Source organism: Papaver somniferum, unplaced genomic scaffold (assembly GCF_003573695.1).
Source record: "Papaver somniferum cultivar HN1 unplaced genomic scaffold, ASM357369v1 unplaced-scaffold_19, whole genome shotgun sequence".
Lineage (NCBI taxonomy): Eukaryota > Viridiplantae > Streptophyta > Magnoliopsida > Ranunculales > Papaveraceae > Papaver > Papaver somniferum.
The window spans coordinates 15,698,758-15,725,871 of record NW_020628818.1 but is presented as its reverse complement, the minus strand read 5'-3'; the positions used below and the strand labels follow the sequence as shown (position 1 = coordinate 15,725,871).

General features: G+C 35.6%; 1 protein-coding gene across 1 annotated transcript; it reads left to right on the top strand.

Moving 5' to 3' along the window:
- Window positions 1-1,747: 1,747 nt before the first annotated feature.
- Window positions 1,748-2,227, top strand: LOC113338591 (17.1 kDa class II heat shock protein-like). Its single transcript, XM_026583974.1, has one exon. The coding sequence runs from the start codon at window positions 1,748-1,750 to the stop codon at window positions 2,225-2,227; it is 480 nt and encodes a 159-aa protein (XP_026439759.1).
- Window positions 2,228-27,114: the final 24,887 nt, after the last annotated feature.

Here is a 27,114-nt window from a genome sequence, read left to right as displayed (position 1 = left end):
TATATGGAAGATAGATTTCTACTTTATGAAGGAATACTGATTTTTAGGAAGTATTCCTAGATAAAGAAATATTCCTAAACAGAGTAATATTCCTAAATAAGAAAATATACCTAGAAAAGGAATTATTCCTAGATAAGGAAATATATTCTTAGAAGGTTTGAGAAACCAAACCAAAAGATATAAATAGATACGTGTAGCTCATATCTAAGGACATCCAGAGTGTGGTTTATGATACATACACACCTAGACTAGAAAAGGAGGTTTGTGAGACAAATCACCAAAAGAGAAGTCTGTGAGGCAATACTAGATTATTGTGAAAGCAAGCTTAGAAAAAATAAAAGAGGATAAACCATGAAGTTTGAATACCTAATCCAGGAAAGCTTTGTCCACTGAAGCAACTGTATAAGAATGTTGTAGATCAATGAAGTGGTTGTATTTAGCGAGTCTATCAACAACCACTGATGCGTGTCGTAACCACAATAAATTAATCGAGATATTTCCCACTAATTAACTAGTAATATAGCGGTAGTAAGGATCGTTCCCATAGAGAGCTGTTTAATTGATAGGTTATTAATATTAGCAAAACAAAAGAAAACACAAAGGGGCTTAGAATCCATCCGGGACCAAGTTTCATTGATTTGGAAGTCAAAATACGTCAAAAGGGACCCCATAGGTTTGTCTCAGTCGGCATTGTCGAATACCCTAAAGCAATTCCGAAAGTTGGGGTCGAAAATACACCTTCTCTGCCTGAAATATGGCCACTTTCGGTATTTATTTAGCAATGCCGAAAGTTGTGTTGTAGATCGCCGTTTTTTGTCTCGACTGTTTTGGCCGTAATTTCTTCGTCCGAACTCGGAATGACATCATTCTTTCGCCGATCACTTCGTAATTGAATTTTATTCAATATGGGGATAATAAATCCTTAATTTGGATGAGTTGAACTTGGTCTTCTAGTCCTTCTTATGTTTTCGACCTTCTTTGATCATTTTCGTCGCACTTCTTCCACTTTAGACACTTGGATCTTTGAGAACTTCAATTTATATCTCTTTTGTATCCCTTTTCAATCTTCTTAGGATGATTCACCTGATATGACACATAAACTAGAAAATAATTATAATAACAAGTATTATGCAAGAATTATAGTTAAAACAAGTATGGAATTGACATTCTAAACAAGTAAATGAAGCACTTATCAAATTCCCCCACACTTAGCTTTTGCTAGTCCTCGAGCAAACTACCTAAAGTACAACAACCCCATGTCGTCGAGGATACGGATGCACTACATTCCTTTAAACCCCTAGGTGTCCCTAGTGGACGAGTTATAGTCTCGTGAGGGCTTACGAGAGGTATACCCACAAAACCTACTCCAACTTCAAAGCATTCTATCGTCCCATTCTACTGGTAAATTATTGGTGATGATTGGTTATACTTTTGTTGCAGGTATGAGGTGCAGTAGCAGAAGAATACCACATTCATTGAAAAATTAAAATTAAAATGAAATAAAAGGACGCGGGAGGAAATTAAATTAAATTAAATTAAATTAAAAGGGCTTATTTTTAATATTTAAAATTTTCCATCTATAGTTTTTTTTAAAAGAATAACTAAAAATAATCCAACCGCCCGTGATGTAATCCTATGACTGATAAGCTGCTAGCTTATTAAGGCGTCCCGCACAGCTGCGTAGGACAGCACTGCTCAATCTTAGTTCTAAATATACAGAGTAATTTTCAAGTGATTTGTTAGAGAAATGGATTTCAAGGTAATTGGATTTAATTATCCATTGTTGGTGGGTCTTCAAGACGTGCTCAATGTATCATTAGATCACGAGGTTGAAAAATCAGTAAATACACCTTCAAAGAAGTATGTAACGGATGCAAAAGCGATGGCGGCAGCACCCGCTAATATCAAGGAGTACCTAGACTTGTATGTGTTTGTACTTGATATGCCTGGAATGAAATCAGAGGAATTCAAAGTTGAAGTGGAAGATAACAACGTGCTTTTAGTGACGGGAATGAGACGCAGGGAAGATGATAAAGAGAAAGAGGTTAAATACATGAGGACGGAAAGAAGAATTGGGAAATTGGAGAGGAAATTCGTATTCCCTGAGAATTCAAACATTGATGCAGTTTTAGATGTTTGTCTAGACGGCGTTCTGACTATTAGTGTCAATAAATTTCCTCCGCATGAACCTAAGAAGCCTAGGACTATTGAGGTTAAAGTTGGCTAGGAAAATTTGGGCCATGCCCTTACCAGCTCGGGTCTATGTAGATGTATGTTCAAAATGAAATGGTTTTTTATAATGGTGGGTTGTGTCATGTTTTCCTTTTGTTGGCATCGAGGACTTACCAGCTCGGGTCTAAGTCTGTTCAAATATTGAATGTGCCATATGGTGGTCAATGTAGGCATGAAATTAATTTTATTCGGTGTGTGTCATGTTTCTATCTAAGAATGAATAAATGGTATGAAATTTATTAAAAGAGAAAAAAAAATCCTGGCCAAATTGGAGTATACCTAACTAATTAAGGTATACCCGATTTTAAATGGACTATTTTTAAAGGCTAAGGGGGTGTCATAATGTGTGAAGTAACAAAACTACATTTTTCCATTATAATTCTTATTACTCTAATCAGTTTTTTCAACTCATTTTCATTTCTTCTTCTCCTCTTCCCTCTTCTCCTCTACCATATCGGCTCTCCATCACACCTGTATCAAAAAGTCGTCGATTAATTCGTCGTAATCGTCAATTCAAAAATTCATTGGCGATTAATCTTCAAACATGGAGCGACTGAAAGCTACTCGTATGAAACAACCTCACAGAATACCTAATCGAGAAAACCCTGGATTTGGAAACTTAATTCAACACAAAGAGAAGAAAAAAACCGTTGAAGAAAAAATCACTGAAATTGCAGAAACCGAAGAAATTGCGCGATTGAGAAACTAGGGGCCTACTTAAACTACTCCAGTACTTCAATTTTATGTTTGCATGTCAAATTAGGGCAGAAAATTAGAATTTTTGAGTCTGCAGTTGCGACGCCGGCAAGGTATTTGTTCCACGACCTTTTCGACTTTTCATGTTTAGATGTGGTCGTTGTCTTCCTAGGTTGAATGCCATGTCGGCTTTTCATATATGGAAATGTTATTTACAGGGTGGGCACGATATTCAACCTTAATACCATGCTGACTAATTTTGTTTTTACCAGTCTTTGGTTATGAAATTTTTACCATGCTGACTATGATTAGAAAATGTTTGTGTCTCCTGAGTCCGTTTAGTTATAAAGTTGGTATGGTATATGATTAACACCATGCCAACGTCTTTTTCGTCGGAACTATATGTATTATAGTTCCTTGCCAACTAATTTTTTGGAAAATCATTTGCTTTTCCTGTGTTCCGATTTGTTATAAGCCGTCATTATATTTGGATACGACCCTACCGACTATTGTGTTATCGGCATGGATTATAGTTATTGACCCTGCCGACTAGTCCAATTCTTTTTTTTCATTGTTCTTGTTTAGGATTAAAATTTAAAGAAGAAAGTTGTTACCCCCACCCCCTTCAAAATCTCCTCGTGTAGGTGACAAACTCTTAACTGCAACACATAGAGGGGTATTCTTTGATCCGGGAACGCTCAAGATCTGTGAACGGAATGATTCTCAACCACCATCAGAACCAAGTGATTCAGATGAAACTCCATACGAATACCAATCAATTCCATCTGGTAGAAGAGGTAATGATGATGTTGAAAAAACTATGGCTGTTGAGGAGATGATGATGATGATGATGATCAAGATATGCCACCTGTTGGAGGAGGTAATGATGATGGTGATAACAATAATGGAGATAAAGATAATGATGAACATGGTGAAATTGTTGAAAAGAATATAGAAGAAGAAGAAGAAGAAGAAGAAGAAGAAGGTGGTAATGGTCAAGCAACTAGTGTTGGGGTTGAAAAAAAATTCAAGCTGCAACTGTAAGACCGAAGACGTTATCACTAAATCAGCTGATTCTCACATGATTCCCCATCATTTGAAGAATCAACTGAAACCATCCCATCCTCCAAAAGGGACCCCAGAAGATGGTGCACATGTTCTTTTTGGATACAAAGACTCATGGGCATGTGAAATCCATAATGCTATCGTAAATAATCTCAATCAAACTTTGTTTTTATTTAACTATATCTATCTTAAATTTGCTTCAAGTGTTTGTATTTCTTTTAAAGTTTTGTGTTTTAGTATCTAGGATCATAAGCATGTCATCCGTCTTTTTGGGCGAAAAGCTTCAAACACTATGATGAAGAGATGGCCACTTAACTTGGAATGTGACGAGGTGAAATAGATTGTCAAGAACTCCGGGTTGTGGCCTGCGGTGAAGAGTTCGGTTGTTGAGTATGACAAAGTTACCGTATCTGTATTCTCTGAGAGGTTCTGCAGAGAGACTGATACAATTTTTCCCCATTCGTTGAGATAGCGGTAACTCCCGATGATGCTCCTCAAATTCAAGGCCTCGAGGTTGAGGAAAAAGCAATCATAGATAGCTACGATGATAACATTCCTTGGGAGAATATATTCAAATTGACCAAGATATTGTTCGGTTTGGATGAGAAGAAGTCGGAGTCTATGTTTATGATGAACAATTATTACAGAATCAAGAAGTTAAATCTGAAGTTGTTGAGGGACACATACTCTGGGACCCAGAAAATCTATGATGAGGAAGGAAATGTTGACTTGGTGCGAATCAAAGCTAATGCGTCAGCTTATTTTCTATACATCTTGGGAAACGATATCTTCCCTGACAGTTCCGGAAACCTAGTCGACGGAAAGTATCTTTAACTATGGCATCCCTTTGATGAGATGCATTCATATTACTGGGGTACTGCGGTGGTTGCCTTCTTAAATGCAGAGTTGTCAATGGCTTCAAGGGCACCCACTAAGAAAGTTAACGGAAATCTATGCCTCTTCCGGATAATTGTGAAAGGACCCTCGACATCGTCAACGCTATTAGACCAGTCAAGAGACGTCTTAGCCGATAATAACTCGATTAGTTTAACACGAACATTAATTAATAGGAATTAATCTAACAACGATCTAGATACGAAACAAGTATCATTGATAGGTCTCGAAAATTTATGCGAATTGGGCTACTCGAACGTGTCTTTCGGATACCGGACGAAGAAGATATCATCAAATTAGTGTGAAGGGAAAAATAGTCATTTTATATTTTAACCGACTTGTCAGCCCTTATCCAGAACGTTGGGTGCCTCAGTAATTTGGTCGTCCTTATCTACACCTAATAGAGAAGAGTTATTCATTTTCTTTTCTTTTCTTTCTTCTTCTTTTTTCTTCCTTCTTCTCTTATCTGTTTCCTCTGTTCTTCAGCCGAGTGATGGTTGGAAAAAATAAATCAGTGATTAGGAGATGATTAAAGAGGAGATTGATTATGCAATGACTGTTGGTGGTGGTGTTGATTAGGGTAAACGATTCAGAGTTGATGGAAAGATTTAAGACGGTTAAAGAGGAATTAATGATTGAGTTTTGAATAGCTTGAGGTATAGAAGAAGTTTATGATGTTAATTTGAGAATTCAGTTATTAAGAAGAACTTTAATTGACAAATTAAGGAATTAGGGTTTCTGGAGTTGGTTTTGAGTTTGTATAAAATTGAAGATGGAATCGAAACAAGAGGAGGAAGAGCAAGGATGGGTTGCTGATAGTGAGGATTACATGAAGTTTAATTTTGATTCAAAGGGAATTAGGGTTTCTTTTCTTCCCCAATTTTTGAATTAGGTTTTAGGATTTGAACTGATTTTGAGGTGATAATTTTGGGTAGAGTGCTGAATTGAGTCAAAGCAAAGAAGAAGTGGATTCAGCCGCTGGAATCAACTGTTGGGGTGAAACCAAATTGAGGTAATTGTTTTCTCCGTAAACTTGGTTAAGAATTGATTTAAGTTAATTATTGAGTTTATAAGTTAGCCTTTGAGCTAAGAATTGAGACTGGTGAATTAATATTGCAAGAGCTGTAATTGTGTTGGTGGTTTTGAATGAATGGCTTCTGAAGATTTCAGTTGAGATGTTGTTGAGATGGTTTTGATGAGTAAGAAATAATGAGGTAAATATTTAGGGTATATCTTGTATTAAAGAGAATGAAGATGAATCACGAATTGAGTTTTGTTTTAGAATGGGTAATTGAGATGAGTGGCAGGGAAGAAGATTTAATGATATGAAGTGAAGAACATGTATGTGTTGTTGGCATCATTGCACATAGATGGAACTGTTAATGTTGGTATTGATGTTGGCTACATGGAGTTGTATTGGGTTGTAGTGAACTGAATAATGGAATAGTATTGTTGAAATTGGGGATACAACTATAAGTAAGGGATCTGGTGGTTGTGTTGAACTGAACTTGGTGGTATTGTAATGCAAAGAGGTAGTCTGGAAAGTGTATGTGTGAACTGCAGATGAAGTTTCAAATGTTCTGTGGTTGTGATAAAAGGAGTTTCTATTCTTGGGTTTTATTACAGATGTTAGTATTTAAAGTTACAGTTCTGAAGATAATGGTGTCATAATGAGGTGTAGTTGAAGTTAGTGTACCGTTGGAGACTCAGTTTGGTTGTGCAGGATTTAGTTAAGTTGGAAAGATTAGATATGTTATTAGGGGATGTATGGACTGGTGCAGATTGAATGAGATGAAGAAATAGTGGTGTAGTTCAGCTGAGATGTTGATAATGAGGTTGGTAATGTGTTGTTGGAATTCGAATGTGCTGATAAGATGTATGAGCTGAAGTTGATTGTAAGGTTCTTATATAGCAATGGTCTTAGTGAAATCCTGCATCTGCAGATCAAGGTAAACTGTATATGTAATTTAAAGTGAATTATAGAGTTGTCTTAAAGGGAAGAATTGTATATTGATGATTTGAATAGGTTTAGACCAATTTTGGTGTTGAATTGGTGTTAGAGTTCTAGGTTTATCAATGGCTTGTACCCTTGATTTGTTTTGAAACTTTCAGCTCAGTCAGATGTCTGACTGAATCTGATTTACCTGAATCAGTCTAATTGACTGAGTTGATTATTTTTGACCGATTTCTTGTTTGACCCGACCCTTGACCACTTGACTTGAATTTGACCTTGACTGACGTTTACCGTTAGTTGACTATGTTGACCGTTAGTGACCAATGACCTGAGATATTTTCCTGCGATTATTCCAGCCACTTTGGCTACCCTTTTCCATTAACCGATATGGACATAGAACTAACAATGAGAAATTAATAAAGGAAGAGATGGGAGGATTCTAGAACGAAGATTGAGATAGAGTAAAGGATATCGACTGAGATTCTGAAAGACCATTTATGAATCTTTGCTATGTTGACTCACATGGTAATTACACGCTCAAGACGATGTCAATGATGTGGATGACGGGGATAGAGAATTATAGATTGGGAATATGGGGATAGGAGTGGTTTGCCTTCAATCAGGTGAGAACACCTGTAACCTTCTTGTAATCATAAAGTTTCTTTGCAACAGCGAGCATGATGTGCCTTTACTTCTTGTGAGCATATTTGTGTGTAATTGAGTGGGTATGAGTTGTGATATGTGTTACCTAGTATCCCCGCAGGTAGTATCTATGGTTTTCCCATGGCTCCTTGCTAAGTCTTATTCAGCACGGGAAGTGTAAATAGTACATAGCACGGGAAGTGTATATAATAGTTATATCAGCACAAGGGTGTAAATAATATTACTTTTTATTTTATATGGTAAATTTATGGTTTATTCAGCACGGAAGTGTAAATAGTACTAAGAGGTATTTGGGGAAAACGGTCTTATGCATATCATACTGGTTTGATCGCATAATATGTTTTTCCTTTCTAAAATGCTATATTTCGATGTTGTGCTCGGTGTTTGGTGTAAAAGTTGTTAATTGCTTTTTATATTGGTGTACTTAAATTGTTTATCCTTTAGTAGCATGTTAGTGATTACTTGAAAGTAATTTGTTTTCATTGGGCACCCCTTTGGGATGATCTGCTCACTCGTTCCCACTTCAATTTCAGTATTCGGAAGAAAATCACTGGAGTTACTCTGAGATTCAGGAGCAAATCCAATGATTTCTTTCGGCAAAATCAGAGGTCCTGCCTGGTTTTGGTTCTACCTGCCCCTTTTCACTGTTCCCAGAAGGATCCCAGCGCATGCCATTCACCAGCAAATTGTTGCTTTCTACCTTCTCTTTTGAAGGAATACCTTCATCCCTTGGTCTGGTGTAAGTTCCATATCTATCAAATTCTGTTCAACTCATCTGGTAACCCCCTTTTCAACAGAAACTACTTGAGGTTGCTGTGCCATATTTGTAGTGTTGTGGCAGTTTCATCAAAGAACATTTGATGTTGTTGTACCTTCCAATAATGTTCTGGACCAGCTTCGAATAATTCATGATGCGTAAAGGGTGCGGCTTCACCCATGGCAATGATGGTCGAACCCTCGGCACAGCTTCTGCTGCTATTCCTGCTGATTTAACGCCAGCAACCAAGTTCTCAGCTCTTCCAATAATCTGCCGACATGTTTCCTCAGAGAGAACAACTCCACTCCGCTGCTTTGTGTCTGCATGACCAGCCAATAAATGAAAATAAGGCTCAGGCGGCGTGAGTGATGTAGTTGCAAAGACAAAACTACTGCCAGCAGAAACGTTTGGATTGAATTTGGATGGGACTGCTGTGGTGGTGGTAACAGATGTAGTTGGCAGTTGATAACCATCACCAAGATAAGAAACTGGTCCTGCTGCTAAAGTAGGTTGAGCAAAAGAAGAAGTCTGGTCAATCTGAAGAAGCTGAGCCCTTTATCCTCTTTGTAGGCTTTGATCCAGCGGCATCTTGCTTTCCAGATGGTGGTGGCGTTCTTTTCACATCTAATATGGGAGAAGGTGTACCTTCAGATACACTTTTAGGAAACGCAATGCGAAGAGGAGTACTAGGAAGTAAAGCAGGCTGCAGGCTGCTGCACCAACACAGATGGGCGCGATACATGTGATGGTTCTTGGACAGTAGGCACATGAACTGTTTCTGAGATAGGTAATGCACACAGAGTGAATAGCGTACGGTGCACCAATTGATGAGCTCTGAGGAGTGCTAATAATCTAGGTGGAAGGGCAGGGGCTTGGGATTGCCGTGTGTTGGTGCTTCCTATGTAATACCTCAAATACGGACACCAATTAGGATTATGCACTTGAACAAGCGTCCAATGTGAATCCACAAGAGGCCCTCCTTTCAGTGTGCTGCTGCTGATGCTGGCATACAACTCTTGGCAAGGAGGAGAAACAGTCCATAATGGGGACGCCATGGGAACTGCAAAACTTGTTATCGTTGGAGGAGCACCTATGCCACCAGCTCAGCCAAGAGCTTGTACACGAATCTTGGCCCCTGCAAACACCAATCCGTAGAAGCATTAATTTCTTACATGTTTTCCGTAACAAAGGAAAATGCATATGCCTGAATGTAAGTGCAAGGGTATTTCACAGTAACTACTAACTAGAGCAATCCGCCACACATTTCCGACATGGTCCTTCCACCATCTATCTACAACAAAGATCTGTTTCGATGCAGAAAGAAAAGACAACAATGGATAACTAAAGACCACATTCCCTAGATGCTGATATCATACATGTTTCATCGGGAGTGGTTCCTTGACTAGAATTAACAACTTGAAACATCAAACTACTTAAATATGTCCAGCAAAAAACGACGAATCATTATTTCATTCTTCTAATTGTTGATCCATCAATCCAAGCTAGATAAATTAGCTATTGAAGTTCAATACAACAAACAGATTATTCAACAAAGGTTATCTAAAAGAGAAAAATCTACAAATTATTCATCAAATTAGCAACAGATTTATCAAGTTGCAGGACAAAAACCTACAAATATTAGAGGTATCTGGATTTGGATTCTTGATTTTTCTGTGATTCAGCAAAACTCAATTGTGTGTAAAAGAGAAACATAAGAAACTAAAAGACGCAAAATAAACATAACACAGAGCCACATTCATTACAATAGCCAACAATTCTGATAGATAAACTTATATATTATATCATTGATTCTTCGATTCACATCGTTTTTCTTTCATTCACACATCAAGAGTTAAACCCCCCAAAAGAACCCTAACAAAACATCCACCCCCAGTTAAATTAGACTAAACCCTAGATTCAAACATCAGGACGGCGAGGTGGACGAGAAGACCTGTGGAAATGAGCTATTGCAATAACACCAATAGTGAGCACCAGACCCCTAAACCAGAAAACCATATTTTCACCAACCCTAACCCCACTTTCTGCAACCTTAACCCCATTTTCAGCAACCCTAACCCTATGTTTCATAGTTTCATGATACATATCAGCACGAGATGTTGCAACAGCGATTCTCTTGTTTAATGTTTTGAGCTCTTTCGACACCGATGAAAACATAGAATTCCCGAAACTCTTTACTGGATTGAAGGAGAAGAGATTTTTCTTCTTTTTAACGATCACTTTAACCTCTTGCTTCTCCACATCTTCGACGAATTCCTTATCGTCAGTCTGGTGATTACTAACCCTGTTTTGCTTGACAGAAACTGTTTTTGACGGAACCAGATCGGGGATTTGAGTCATTTTCTCCGTTTCTTTTACCTTACATTTTCAGGGACCACTCAAAAGGAATTACGTGCCACCAATAAGACAAAATAGGATCACCCAAATCTAAATAGAGTTCACCTCTTATCAAAAAAATTCGTAATGACAAAATTGTCCTTCAATAATCCGAAGTTAAACAACAATTCAGTAGTTTTTTTTTTTCCCGAATTTTGGTGCGACCATAATCGGTAGTAAATTGGGTTAATTTAACTTCCGAATATATAGTGTCCGAAGAATGAGATTTTTCAAAAATTCTTCAATTTTCGAATTTTGGTACTACCATAATCGGTAGTAAATTTAACTTCTGAATGTATATTGGCCCCAAAATGAGATTTTGCCAAAATCCTTTAACTTTCTAACTTTGTACTACCACAATCGGTAGTAAATTTTGTTACTTTAACCTCCGAATGTATTTAATTTTTGAATTTTAGTACTACCATAATCGGTAGTAAATTTAACTTCCGAATGTACACTGGCCTCAAAATGAGTTTTTGAATAAAAACCTTAATTTTTCGAATTTTGGAATTATAACAATTGGAAGTAAGGTAAGTGAACTTAACTCCCGATTATATAGTGGCATTTTGAAATGAGAATTACCATATTCGGTAGTACCTTAAGTTAATGAAACTACCGATTATATACTGGCCCCAAAGTGAGTTTTTGGAAAAAAAATCCTTAATTTCCAAATTTTGGAATTATAACAATCGGAAGTAAGGTAAGTGAACGTAACTTTCGATTATATAGTGGCATTTTGAAATGAGAATTACCATATTCGGTAGTATGTTAAGTTAATTAAACTTCTGATTATATACTGGTCCCAAAATGAGTTTTTGAAAAAAAATCTTCAATTTTCGAATTTTGGTACTACCATAAGCGGTAGTTAATTGTGTTCATTATCTACCGATTGTGATTAATATTTTGTACAGAAAAATTGAATATTTTGAATCAAGAATAATCGGTAGATAAGAATCATTTTATCTACCGATTCTGGTTGATGTTCGTCGTTTCTTAAGAACATCATCCATAATCGGTAGGTAAAATAGATTATTATCTACCGATTACGTTTCTGCTACTGTAAATTCAAGAACATCAACCATAATCGGTAGGTAAAATAGATTGTTACCTACCGATTATGTTACTGCTACTGTAAATCCAAGAAAATTTCGGATCAAATTTTTGATTTCAAGTAATCGAATCCTAATTTTGGATCACAACTACTATCATTTATTCGTTTTGTTCTTTTATTTTTTAATTTCTTTTATTTTTTATTTTTTATTTTTTTTTTGATTTCTAAGTTTCAACTTTACAATCAATCGTAAAATTTGTTTGATCGATGACCTTTCGTTTCAATCAAAATTAAAACGATGAATATTTTTTTCAATTAGTAGAAAAGAGAAGAAAAAAATGAATGATATGTTTATGAAAATAAAGGATATAGGTTTAGATTTAATATAAGATGAAGGATAATATAGATAATTCTCTATTTTTAAGACACCCCTTAACCCTCTTCAATGGTTGGGAATAAATAAATGGCCTCTAATTCCTTTTGAGTGGCCCCTAAAAATGCTAGGTTTTTTTAGGTTTTAGCTGTGAAATTGATTGTTTCGGAGAAAATCTGGAAAGGAAAAAAAGCTGGGGTAGAGATATAGTATTTATTTATATTTTTTGTCGTTTGATGGCCTTTGATTGGGTTAAATTTTTTTCATACGGATTGAACATGAACCGATCCGACGGTTAGGATTGTTTAGGAGTATATAACTAGGTCTAAACCCGCGCCGTAATGGAACGGGCAAGGATATCTGTTTTAAATGTAACCATCAGTTCATACATGTCGTAATTGTCTGAGAAGAATTGAACCGGTCGATCCAGGTCTAAATTTTTTGAGGAGTTGGTTAATAAACATGTCCTTATCCTCGAATCTTCTAATATTGTGCATGTAAGTCATACAACCCTTTTGGACAAACATACTTAATCGGTAGAGAAAATCTTATGAGAAGTAGAACATTACTTCGTTCACTACTTCAAAAAAATATCATCAAAGGTCATTCACCAAACTTGTAACAAAACTAAAAACACCTAAAATTACTTTAAAATCAATTAGATTAATCTTGCAAAATTTGTTAGCATTGGAATTTAATTGTTCTTTTTGATAAAAATTGTTGGATTCCCAATTTACATAGATTTGTGTTCATTCATTTTCCTAAAATTTATAATAATATTTAATTTGTGATCCATTTATTTTCTTGTCTCTTTACCTATTATCATGTACTATTTCTCAAGCATGCATAATTACAAGAAGTTTGGGAGAAATGACAAAAACATAAATCATGACAAAAGAATGGAATAAAGAGAGATGTGAGAACTGAATCGATTACAATTAATTCACGCGTAGCCTTGTATAATCCCATGAAGTATGGGAGAAATAATGACAGAAACAGAAACCATGACAAAAAAAATGGAATAAAGAGAGATGTCAGAAACTGAATCGATTACAATTAATTCGCGTGTAGCCTTGTGTTTGGTCAATTTTTTATAGGTTTCATTTTTTTTTCCTGCCCCCTACCCGGAAAATCTCAAAATCACAATATCTTCTTTTTTGGAAAAATCTGGCCTCTAAAAATTGTTTTAATTTTAAAAAAAAAATAAAAAATTGAAAACTAAAATCAAATTAAAACAAAACAAAGAAAAATTAACCAAGAGTGACTAAATAATTTACCTATCTTAGGACACCTTTTCTCACCCTACTACCACTACTTCTTCCACCACCACATTATCGTCACCCCTCCACCAGTCTCACCAATACCCACCATCAGTATTCCTACCGCCGATCCACCACCACCACCCACCATCACAACCACCATTAGTGCTTAATTTACCTATCTTAGGACCCCTTTTCTCACCCTACTACCACTACTTCTTCCACCACCACATTATCGTCACCACTCTACCAGTCTCACCCATACCCACCACCATTATCCCCATCACTTCCCACCATCACATTCACCATTAATGTTTACTGATATGGTTAATATCAAATAAATTTATTATGTATCAATAAAAATATATTTATTTGATTAATTAAAGAAATATTTATTAAATATCAATTGAACATTTATTATTAAATTTTAATTAAACGTAATCATTTATAGTGGTAGATTAATGTTCTGCGAGTATAAATTTAATCGTTCTTTATCTAGCCTAACTTGTCCAAACTTTGTTTTGTATTCTGGAAATGTAATCCATTTTATTTTAATATTAAAAACCGTGATTTATTCGATCGGGTACTATAAATAGTTGGCATCCCATTTGGACGATCCAGCGGTCATGATCATATTATCTTATATGATTTAGTATCCTCCTCAAAATATTTGTGTTTTGTCCTTACCAGTTATGCTAAAAACATCCAACTACATCTATCACAATAAACTGTTTCCCATTTGTAAAGACACAAAACTATTTTTGTCCACTACTATTCACTAACATCCACCACGTAAGAAAACAGCCACACCCACTATTTTTTCAATCAACCAGTAATGTTACCACCTCCACCACTCACAAATACCCGCCACTATTTCCACCACCCTCTGCTTCTTTCACTACCACCATTAAAAATTATTAATATAATTTTTAACCGGGATCACTGTAGTATAATGGTAAAGTCATTGGGTGATGATACCAGTTACATGAGTGATGAGTGCTAAAAAGTGCATATTTCTATATATTTTTCTTGGCATTTAACTCATCTTTTGTGCATTAATTCTACATTTTATCCCATATTCTGTATTTTCATTGTTTTCAAGAATAAATATTTTTATTAATTAATTTTGTATTTTTAGGTACTAAATAAAGCTTGGATGAATTACGGAGCAAAAAGAGCAGAAAAGTGGTGGAAGCCAAGAGGAATCACACAAGGAATCCGCGAAGAATGTTTGCGCAAGACCAAAAGGCTAGAACTGGGCTTGAAGAGGAAGAATTGTTATTAAAGAAGATATGGGCTTGGCATACCCAAGGCCCAAAACCCTCACCCAAATCCATTTCCTATATCCATACCCGTTTCCCTTTCTAGCCGTCAGATTGGATCATTTCAGCATCCTACGGTCGCAACATCGCCAGTACATCAAAGTCTGAAGCTCCTGTCTAACACTACAGCACCTAACTCCATCTGGAGCCGTCAGCTTCGTTGTATCACTTAATCCAACGGTCGCTCAGATCTTGTTTACATCGTGTCGTTCGATTCAATTAGTAAGTGATTATCCAACGGATCTCCTCGTTGCGCATCAACTTCAGATGATTCCGCTCAACACCCTAGCCATCGAACCCATCGACCTAAACCAAACACACCCTTCTTCCCAAACACCGAGTTCTTCTCCTCCACTCCGTCTGCAGAGAAAACTCTGCCATCTCCATTACCACCACGCCCTGCCATCGCCACCTTCATCTCTGCCACCACCTTCACCATCCACCATAGCCATCCTATATCACCAACCACTAAAACCCATCACCCTATGCTACCTATTTCAATGATTTCACACACCCTCTCTCTGTTAGGGTTTTCAAATCAATGAATTAGGTTGATAGGCAGAGGACATCGAGACAAGCAGCTAGAGCATGGAGATGGAGCAGAGAAAGGAGAAGAAGCATGGGTAGACGATTGATTCTTCTCATCACAGTTGGTGAGTAAAATAATCAAAACACTAATTTTTGGGGATTTGGGGAATATTTGTAAGAACCCTAATTTTGTATCTTGGGTATAAATATATGTTATAGGTGTTGTAGAAACCATGCCTGGACTAGCCAGTGCTTCACCCAAGAGGACTGGAATAGCCAGTGCCTCAAGGGTTAGTTTTTATTTTAAATGATGTTGTAAACTTCAATTGTTTTTATCCTATCCATGCTCTGATCTTGTTGTGCTTGAATTGTTTAGGATTGAATATTCTTATAGGTTGTTAAAACACTAAGCGAGCTTCTCTGCGGGTAGTTGCAGTGTGAGAGCCCCAACTACCACAAGGTTTAGAATTCATCTTAGTGCCTTTAGCCTCCTTTCTAAACCAACCCTTAGATGAACAACCGGCTTTGAACCGCAACTGTCATCTAGTTATTCAGAAAGCCTAGAAGCTGACTGATAACTAACAAGGGATAAGAACATAGTTGGAAGACCTGCCTTTGTTTCTTTATCACTTCCCTTGGCTAACAGCCTTGGTTTGTTTGTCTTTGTTTCACTGTTCTTATTCACTGCCACTGATTTTTCTTGTTAACTGTCACTTGCTTCATTACTTCAATTCACACCCGAGTCTCTATGGTTCGACCCTGCCTTGCACACTCACTACAACAGACCCTGTGCACTTGCAGGTATCATTTCTGTGACTCTTTTAGAGAGCCACCAATGAGTTCAAAACTCGCGAGCACCAAATTGTTTGCCGATTCATTAAATGAACATTTATTATGAAAAATTTATTAATCATTCATGATGAGCAATTAATATGACACTAATTAATAAAGTATTTATAATGTTTAGTTGAAAAAACCACGACCGTAGATTCATCCCTCCTAGAAAAATTTCGGCCGCTCTTTATCTAGCCTAACTAACCAACCTTTGTTTTGTATTCCATATGGTATCAGCCCTTAATAAACCATTATCACCCATATAATGTGGGATTGAACGAAAATTTTGTTAAAGGGAGATCAAAAAAATATTTCCAAAGAAATTTTATTAGAGCAAGTTCAATAATAAGAATCGACAAATCAACATATTTGATGGCTCACGTGGATGGACAAATCCAGTTTTGGGTAGTGGGAAAGTTGTTTCGTACTCCCTTTGTCCCTATTTTAAAGGCAGAATGTTGTTTTTTTTTGTTCCACTGGCCATGCCGAATTCTAATTCCAACATATTTTTTGACATATTTATCCATATTTACATTGTATGGAGAAAAAAACAAAAGGTAAAAACAGAATAAAAAAACAAAAAAGCATAGAATTGAGTGGACCGTTGCACGTCGAGACGATCGTCTCAAACAGAGACAAGCTCAATCTCAAGTTAAGATGATAGTTCTCATGTTCTACGACGATGGTTATTTTTCAACATCCAAAAAAACTACTACTTTTTCAAACCCTATATCATTTAACTTATTTGCTCACGTCACTTCTCCATATTATCTGCAACTTTTCTCCACTAAAATATATTTTTAGTTCTTATTCGACTTCTCTAATGAGTTTCAAAATAAAAATATCTCAATCTAAGGATATCAGGAGAACAAGAATAAAATAATCACCTAGGAATAAACCCATTCAACATATACCGCCAAACAACCAAAATCTGGTGAAGAAAACAGTACCAACCTACTTTCCAGTCAAGAATTATCTAGAGTTAAAGGTCATCCGTCTATAAAAGTCGGGCAAAATAGCGCTGCTCAAAAACCAAAAGGTGGTTGGTACGCAGTTAGAAAAGTTTATGCAGAATCACCTCATGGTGCTAAAATTATTATCGATAAATTTTGTTGGCTTACTTTGCACCATAACTATGCGAAGAACTATCAAATAAAATTGTTGCTTGTATTAGTGGAAAGTTGGTAGTATATTACACACATGTTTCATTCTAAAGAGACGTCGAAATAGGTATGTCAAATATTTTGATTTATATTTTTCATGCAATCAATATGAAGATCTAATTGGAATTAACAATTTTAGTGTTTTTACAGGAACAACACCAAGAGGTTTGTGTTTGCTACTTAGGATACCTTGGATTTGGTAGATGATGTTTCATGTTTTTTTCCTAACTTAAGTATTGGTGCTCAAGTAGAATGGCTAGAGGCGTTGCGAGATATGGAGGTTATTGCCATTTATAATCGGGGTCCACTATCTAAGAAAGTTATCTGTTTGCATCTATATTACATTATTGGGTTCGTCAAACATCAAGGGTCTATGAGGTATATCCACGAAGATGGTTGGAGGCGTTGGGATATATGGAGGTTGTGACACTTACGATTGGGTGTCCATTATCTTATCCAAGTTACACAATTATATCGATAACACATTAATGGGTCTGTCAAGTATCGATGGTTTATGTGGTTTCCTTGAGGTAAATATGACAATTAGACAATATATATATCCTTAGTGAAAAGCAGAAGTACCATGTATACCGCCAATTTTTTCATTTGGTATGAGTATGAACCTGCGTAGTACTTTTTGATAATCAAAAGAATAAATTTTAATATGGAAGAGTAAAAAGCACACATACAAGAATTTTGTAACCAGGAAAACTGCATCTGCAGAAAACCCAGGGACCTCGTCGATCTTTAAACACCTTATTATATTAAACACCTACAATACAAGCCTACTATCAATATTTGGATATGAATGCAGTTGAGACCTAATTAAGCCTCTAAGCAATTCAACTACACTCGTGTTACATACATCTCTTGAACCTCGTAATATCCTAAGAACTTGATTCCTTTAGTTGACGTCCTATCCTAAGAGTTACTTCAATTTCAGTGAATACTTGTGATACCAATCTTCCTCTAACAGACAAGCATATTTGATTTTCCTTATGATATGTTTCAATCTAAGTTTAGAAATCTGTTCTCAATAGACAAAGTCCAGCAAACCTCACGAATTTGGAACACTTACACTCAGTTAGATGAGAATAAGGGTCTATTAACCACCTCTTAAGAATAATCCAAACAAATAAAAAAAGAGTTTAGATATCTATCTTGAGGAATCACAAAGTCCGAGATGGAGAGAACTTTTCTATATCTTTCTTGATCTAAGATTATGAAAACCTAAAAAATCAATAAAAACAATATTCGAATTCAAGAACTATCAAGTAAAAGATGGTACTTGAATGAGATTCATGAATCCCTAAGTGAAGTCTTCAAAGTCGTAACCTAGATAAAAGTTGTATAAAGAACCTAAGTTATATAGGACAACTCTATCTTAGTAACTGTGACACAAGAGTGCCAGCGATTATAAATATAAATCATGTTGCAACAATATCTTTATTTGTAGATTTTTAAGGTTCCAGGTATCTTTGCATTCAAGTTGATTGGAATTCAGGAAAATACTTTCTCATTTTAGATAAAATATTTATTAGGAATTCATGTAAGTATATGAGATATTTACCTTGAAACTACACAGAAGAATATGCATTATGGTCTAGGATTCTGGAACCATACACATTAATGGTTCATAGTGGCTAAGTCACCTTTGAACTTACAAGAACATAAAAATGTTCAATATTACTCATATACAATAGAATTGTCTATGAGAGTTGTAGCAAAAGCGAACATAGTCATGTACAACAGTTCATGTACTTCTGCTAATACTGGAACTGGACAAGTTTGCAAACCTTTTGGTAGTTCGCGAAGTCAAGGCACAAGGGTTAGCTAACCTTGGAAATTCGTGAAAGTTAGATGATAGGGGTAAGCAAGCCGGATCTATGAACCTACCTCATTCCAAAACTAAGATGTAAAGGGTTTGCAAACATATACATTTCACAGATTTCATACTTCTTTGATAAAAGAGCTATGAGGACATAGAGTTTCTGCATGCTAGTAATAAGAAATTAGAAATATCAAAGAACATATTATCATTCTTAAATGTTGTGTGACAAATAACCACACCATAATGAGAGAAAGCGTGTTGAGAGCGATCAATAAGCATTTCTCCTCGACTTCTGCCTCACTTAAAAGGATTTATAATAATTGCACTCAATAAGACGGCTTTTTTATGGGTCTCACATGTGTGAAGGTAGGAATGGAGAGAGAAATCCTACACACGTTGAATGGTGGGAAGGAAACCTTCCGAATTATTTCTGGAGACCCCACAAGATCGTGGGAAATAAAAGACTTTTTTTGATGATCTCTAAGAAAGGAAATCAACCACTATTGCGAGGATGAGAGTACTTACCACCTTCACATCTGATCGGCAGTGACGAAAGCACCACTCACACAACATACAATAGAAACGTCTTCCTTCCTTCGACTCGTCTTCTTCATCTTCTCAGTCTTCGTCTTCGGTCTTCTACTATTGATGACAAACTCTTGAACTTCATAAAAATTTGACAGTTGTAACTCTTTTCACTTCAATTTCCTTGTTGCTTGAAACTTCCTTATAGATTTTTCTTCCCCATGGCCTTATTGAACAAATAACATCCTAAATGCAAATCTTTTTGTATTTTCTCTCCTTTTTTTTTTCCTTTTTGTATTTTCTATTATTTTATTTTTTTTTAAACAAAAACATTGCAACTACAAAAATAATAACGGAATTTAAATAACATGGCCATGAAAGAAGTACTTTACCACTTTGATCTTCACAACTTATATTGTCTTTGTATCATAAACTTCAATAACTCTCATCTTTTATTTTCTTCGCTCTTGTATATAAGTCTTCATACTTGTGTATAAAATTCTGCTCCTTATATGTAAGTCTTCAACATGTATATAAAAATATGCTCATTGTATGTTGCTTTACTTGGATATGAAATTTCGCTCTTCCTTGAATTGTTGCTTGTAAACCTTGAACGTCTTCAGCTTTCCTTGTAGATTTTGACGTCTCTCCACTTGTTGATGATGACGGTGTTTCTATGGACCTGTTGTTGGCGAGAGAGAGAATGGTGCTAACTGCAAATCAAACTACAAGAAGGTGGTTTTCATCTATAGACGTCACCCTCATGATTGACAAAATTAGCACTCAAGAGATCAAATAGTAGTGTTTCTATTGGTGAGAGGTTGGGTAGCTCATCATTCTACCCGGAATTAACGTACGGTGACACACACTCAAAAGAAAGCTCTTTAGTCAAATACAAAGAAAATTTTGTTTGGTGCCTTTGTTGATTTGAAAACATGTAGTCTCCATTAATGATTGATCAACAAATCTAATAATACATTTCTCCCTGCTCCTCATTTGTATCACCGGCATGATTAAATCCATTATTTAACACTCTAACAAGCAAGAAATCCAAACGTAGTTCCCTAACACTTCCAAGTTCAGTTATGTCGGTCAGAATTCTCTATGTAAACATAGCTATAAGTATGCTAGTGACTCTAAAATCTCTACAAGTTGGAGGTTTTTTATGCAAAATTTTAAAAACTCTATATGCAAAAATATCCAAACACTCCCCCACACTTAAACTTTACATTGTCCTCAATGTAATTGACTCGTCCTAAGTAAAATCAATGTGGGAAATCCTAATATGATATGCAAAAGAAGAAAACTAAAAACAAAAAAGGATAGAAAATACAAAACCTATGGGTTGCCTCTCATTCAACGCTTAGTTTAACGTCTTCATCCTGACCCTCTGGTTATCGTCCATAAACTAACAATCTGAAAATCTGGTAGCCCGCCCAGAAAATAATCTGCAATGCTAGTAACAACTTCACAAAAAAATTAACATAAGATATGAATAATGAAATTTGTTATAGTTTTGAAGTTTCCCCCACACTTAGTCCTTTCTACACTCGAAAGTGGATAGAGAACATAATATAAGGGAACTTCTATAGGTTCGTCTTGGTGAACCTGCACAATGATAGAATCAAACATATCAAGCGGTAGATAATTAGAAGTAAAATAATCCTTAAGAATTTTAGAAGCACAAATACTCAATCCTAAGTAATGCGGATCAAAAGATTTAGAAATATGCAAAGGATTAGACAAACCTTCCACAATATCTTGTATTACAGGACCCTCATCATTCTTAAATAATTGCATTGAATTATTTACCTCGTTTATATCGTGGTCCTCTATCAAACTATTTAGCCATTCTTCGTCAGCTTCTTCTTCAACCAAAATCTCAGCATCATTATAATCCTTGGCTAGCTCAATTGGGTCTTCCACAACTTAATCTCTATCTCTTCAACAACCTCGTCAATAACCTCTTGAAGTTCTTGAAGTATATCTTCAGTCTTTTTGTTGTATTCATCCAGCTGTTGGTTTTCCCGATCCAAATTATTCATAAATTGGTGCATTAGATCTTCGAGAGTAGAATAACTATCTTTAGGAGCATAACTTTCCATGGTCTGGTCGCGTTCATCCATCATTTGAATGTGCTGGTCCAACTTTTGATTTTCCCGATCCATATTATCCATATATCGGTGCATTATATCTGTAAGACTAGAATAATCGTGATTAGAAGCATAACTATCCCCCCATCCTTGTGGTTTTTCACTTACATACCCGTCATAAGGTTGTTGATATGCATGAGAATAATCATAAGGTTCCGTAGGATATTGATCATAGCCAAAAGATTGGTTTTGATTATACCCATGGTTGGTAGTTGTCATAATATTGAGATTGAAAACCAAATTGATTACCACTACAATATGATGATTGGTCTGGTGCTACGTACATGTTATGCCCGTAAGGAAACATGACGACTCGCAAGAACAAAAGAAAAAAAACAAAAACAAGCTAAACAAATAATAAATCAATTGGCAACTGCTCCCCGGCAGCGGCGCCAAAATTTGATGCGGGTCGTAATCACAACAAATTAATCGAGATATTTTCCACTAATTAACTAATAATATAGCGATAGTAAGGATCGTTCCCACAGAGAGCTGTGTAATTGATAGGTTATTAATATTAGCAAAACAAAGGAAAACATAAAGGGGGTTGATTGTAAGATAAATAAAAAGACAATAATAAAGAAAGGAGATGACCAAAGAATCCTTCGCCATTACTAAGCGATAGCTGGATTAGTATACTTATCTATCTTCGTTAGAACCATTCATCACCAACCGTAGGAAAGTATCTAGAGCAGTGTTATCCCCAAAGTTCCTTATGTAACCGCATACCGAAGCGCTCCTTATCAAGTTCTATCCAACTGAACCACCAAGTAGTAGCGCACTCAAGGTGTAACCCAATCGGAAGCTTTAATTTATGTGAATTAGGTTGATCCTAGCAGTTAGACTCTTAGCGCAAGGTCCACTTAGTAGTGTTGTCTTCGTACACGATTGCTCCATAGAATCCCTCTGCAAGGTCTCACGTTCTCTACTTGTGTAAGGATTATTCAACAATTACACGGATATCCTAACCCTTTACTAGCAATAGAATAATCCAACTGTACACTTGAACAATCTAGAAATCAATCATAAACCCTAATTATAGTGAAAACAAATGATAAGATGATAAAACTCCGAATATATATGTATAATAACAAAGCTTCACGCCACAACATTGAATTCATCCTTAATCAACAAAGATTTAGCTCCTCATGATTACACAATTACCCGGTTTCCCCCTAAAGGAGTAAACCCTAGAATATTTTATGAAGAAAAAAAGTATAATATGAGATGAGATCCCTATAATTGTTTTGCAAGTCCTCTTATATATTTTTCATGAGATCTAGGTATTAGAATCCATTCGGGACCAAGTTTCCTTGATTTGGAAGTCAAAATACATCAAAAAGGACCCCATAGGTTTGTCTCAGTCGGAATTGTCGAATACCCCAAAAAAATGCCGAAAGTTGGGGTCGAAAATACACTTCTCTGCCCAAAATATGGCTACTTTCGGTATTTATTTAGCAATTCCGAAAGTTGTGCTATAGATCGTCGTTTTTCGTCTCGACTGTTTTGGCCGTAATTTCTTCGTCCGAACTCAGAATGACCTCATTATTTCGCGGTTCACTTCATAATTGAATTCTCTTCAAGATGGGAATAATAAATCCTTAATTTGTATGAGTTGAACTTGGTATTATAGTCCTTCTTAGGTTTCGACCTTCTTTGCTCCTTTTCGTCGCACTTCTTCCACTTCTTTCGGATTTAGACACTTGGATCTTTGAGAACTTCACTTTATAGATCTTTTGTATCCCTTTTCACTATTCTTAGTATGATCCACCTGATATGACACATAAACTACAAAATAATCATAATAACAAGTAATATGCAAGAATTATAGCTAAAACAAGTATGGAATTGACATTCTAAACTTGTAAATTAAGCACTTATCAACCACCAAGATAACACTATTTCTATCACTCAATAAAAGTATTCAATAAAGTCCATTATGATGTGTTTCCATGCATGCATACTCATGAATGGGTAGTGGTTGAAACAATCTAGATGGAAATGTGCTATCTCCTTTGTTTATTTGGAAAATGTCACATTTATCCACACAAAAAAAGTATGTCCCTTTCGTATGAGGCCAGAAGAAGTAGTTTTTGGCTCTGACATATGTAGCTTGCATACCAGAATGACCCCCAATAGCAGAAGAGTGCAAATTATTCAATATGGTTGATCTGACTCCAATATTGTCTCAACACTTCATCATTGTAAGTGTAGTGCGGGACAACTTTAGGAGAAAAAAGTATTTGTGTAATCAGTTATTGAGCTTTATCATCATCTATGTAGCTCTGTGGAAGGTCCTTTATCCATATACGTTGAGACACAACTAATGCATTAAACTAGTTAAGTCATGAGGTCTCCTAGATATTTCATCATCAACCACATTCTATTGTCACTTTTTATATCTAATTTCATAGTCAAATCCTAAGAGTTTCATTAACCACATCTTCTGCAATTCTCTGTTCCATAAAATATTTGAGGCTTTGATGATCAGTTTAAATGGTAAATTTGTTCCCATGTGAGTAATATATCCATTTCCGTACGGCCTTGAAAATAGCAAAAATTCTTTTTCATATATAGATAAATCTCTTGATCTTGGACCCAAAGTTGTGCTGAAGAAGGATATTGGTCTGCCATCTTGAGTCAAAACTGCCCCAATGCAATTATCACTAGCATCACTTTCCACAATGAACTTCTTTGAAAAATATGGCAGTGCAAGAACAAGAGGAGTAGTCATTGCAGATTTGAGTTGCTCAAATGCAGTAGTTGCAGCTGAAGTCCATTGGAAAGAGTTTTTTTTCAAGAGATCAGTGAGAGGCTTGCTTATGACCCCATAATTTCTCACAAATATCCTATAATAACCAGTTAACCCCAAAAAAACCTCTCAAATCTTTGATGGAAGTAGGAAGTGGCCAGCTCTGCATATCTACAATCTTGTAACAGTCATCAAAAACTCCATCAGCAGTAATAATGTGGCCTAAATACTCTAACTAGGATTGTCCAAAACAACATTTGGACATCTTAGCAAAAAGTTGGTGTTGTCTCAATAAGGAAAAAATTATTCTCAAATGATCTATATGGTCATACATAGAGGCACTGTAGATGAGAATATCATCAAAGAATACTAGCACAAACCTCCTCAAATATTGAGCAAAAACTTCATTCACAAGTGCTTGAAAATTTGCAGGAGCATTTGTTAGGCCAAATAGCATGACTTTAAATTCATAATTCCCTTTATGAGTTATGAAAGCATTTTTATGGATCTTGAGGGTCACTCTGATCTGATGACAACCAACTCTTAGATCAAGTGAATCCCAAGATAGAGTCTACTATCTCAAGTCTTTTCACCCGCTGTGAAGACTTCCAATTAAACTCTTTTGGACCGTAGTTCGAAATAGTAAATGACTAACTTGTTTCAGTAACTTTTCTATCAAACTCAAGAAATAACTCAGAGAAAATTTGAGTACAAAGGATCTTCCATTTAATCAATATAAACTCCTTTGTCGGTATCGAAATAATCAATCCTAGTTTGCAAATTATCAAAGCGAATCTCAAAGAGAAATATCTAGACAGATTGACGATCTATACAACAAGCCTGATGTCTATCGAGATAAATTGCTTGCTGGATCTCAGTCAATCAAGTATGCAAGAACCATCACAAAGAATACCAAAAACAAAATTTTCTAGTCTTCAATCTTCAATATTCAAAGTACCTGCACAAAGAACTTGATTCCTATTAATGATCGATCATACACTGAACATAGTTTGTTAACACTGGATGATCACTAGTCCCATCTTCAGATATTGAATAAATAAATCTAATATGAAATCGTCGATCCTTTAACTAGTTCGAGTGAGCTTATACCAGAAGAGAAAAATCAAGGAATAAACAAACTAAGTCTATCAAGGTTCAACTTCACCGTCACTCAATCAAATTAATATTCGAAAAATAAAATGGCAATAAGATTTAGTTTCCCACCAATATGGTACCACTAAAAGCTTTTTGATCTCAAAGAAGACTTTAAATGAAGGTCACGTAAGAGATTTCACTTAATTAGGATAATCTCATTTCTCGATGAGTATTACATGAACATTACTAGTGGGCTTTCCACACAAACGGTTAGGCAGTTTTTCACGGGATGAATTTGTAAGAATATAGTCTCTACTTTTTATAGTGGAATTGGTTAGCCAACAAGGTTACTAAATCCGAAAGTACTAAATATATTCAATAAATGTTTATATTTGGTTTTCACAATATTCCAACTATTATCCAACACACATACCGAGATCTCTCTTGGATGACAACTAATACTAGCTAGCATACAATATATATTTACTAGTATAACAATAAGAGATATGCTATCCTCTGGGATATGGAAAGCATATAAATTTGAATATCAAAAAGATATTAGAATATTTCCGTTTTGGGATCTCGCCTTGAGTATCAAGGAAAATACTTGAACATTAAGTAGTAAGAGTTAACACATGTTCAAGATACTATGTCAACATCTGGTGAACTTTCCTTTTTAAAAAATACATTTTCGGTAGCTATGTAAACCATAAAATAGTAGAAAAATCAAAATGCATGTTTGGTTAACTAAGGTCGGTCCTTCTAGAGATCCATAGGATTAGTCCTAGTAGAGATTCTTAGGACCCGTGCTAGTAGTAATCCTTGGCAAGGAATCGGTCCTAAAATATATGCTTTGAAACACTTCAACTACTAAAAAGTTTTGCAAATATACTTCCTTAAACCGTGTAATTAAACATAGTTTCCGAGGTATGGAATCAATCTGAAATTTCAACACACCAAATAATAACGAATTATTAATTAGTCTTATACGAAGTTCAAATAGATAAACTATACTTTGTAACTCCATATGCCAAAGTTGTATGAAACTGATGGTATATCATTTCTTGACACTTTAATCATAATATAATGAGAAAGCCACCAATACTAGAGACAAGTAAACAAACTCCATATGTTATGGTTTCAATATAAACTAACTTGAAAGAAACGTAGATAGAAATTAAACAAGTCAAGTCTGTGTTACTAACCTTGAACAAAAGGATAATATTTTCGTTAATGCAGATACGTCTTCAGTAACACGAACAAGTCTCAACATTTTTAAGTTCCTAGTCTAATCTAACGAAGTTGACTCTAATAATCAAATCAAGCAGTTTCGAGTTTATAACTAAAATATGACAATCAAATTTGACATTCGAACGCTTGGTGGGTTGAACCTAGCAATATTCTAACACGATATTAAAAGTTATATTGATTGCAAATATATGAAGAGTTTGTGAGTGAATAACGATATTTTCAATTCAGACATATATTTAAAGTCGGTTCCTATTGATGAGGCAACTGCGATTTTTAATTTCCGAATTTCATTTTATTCTTCCAATAACAAAAAAGTTTCTTT

What these genes read in the sequence shown, in the direction of transcription:
- LOC113338591 (XM_026583974.1), top strand. Translation starts at nt 1,748, where the DNA reads ATGGATTTCAAGGTAATTGGATTTAATTATCCATTGTTGGTGGGTCTT.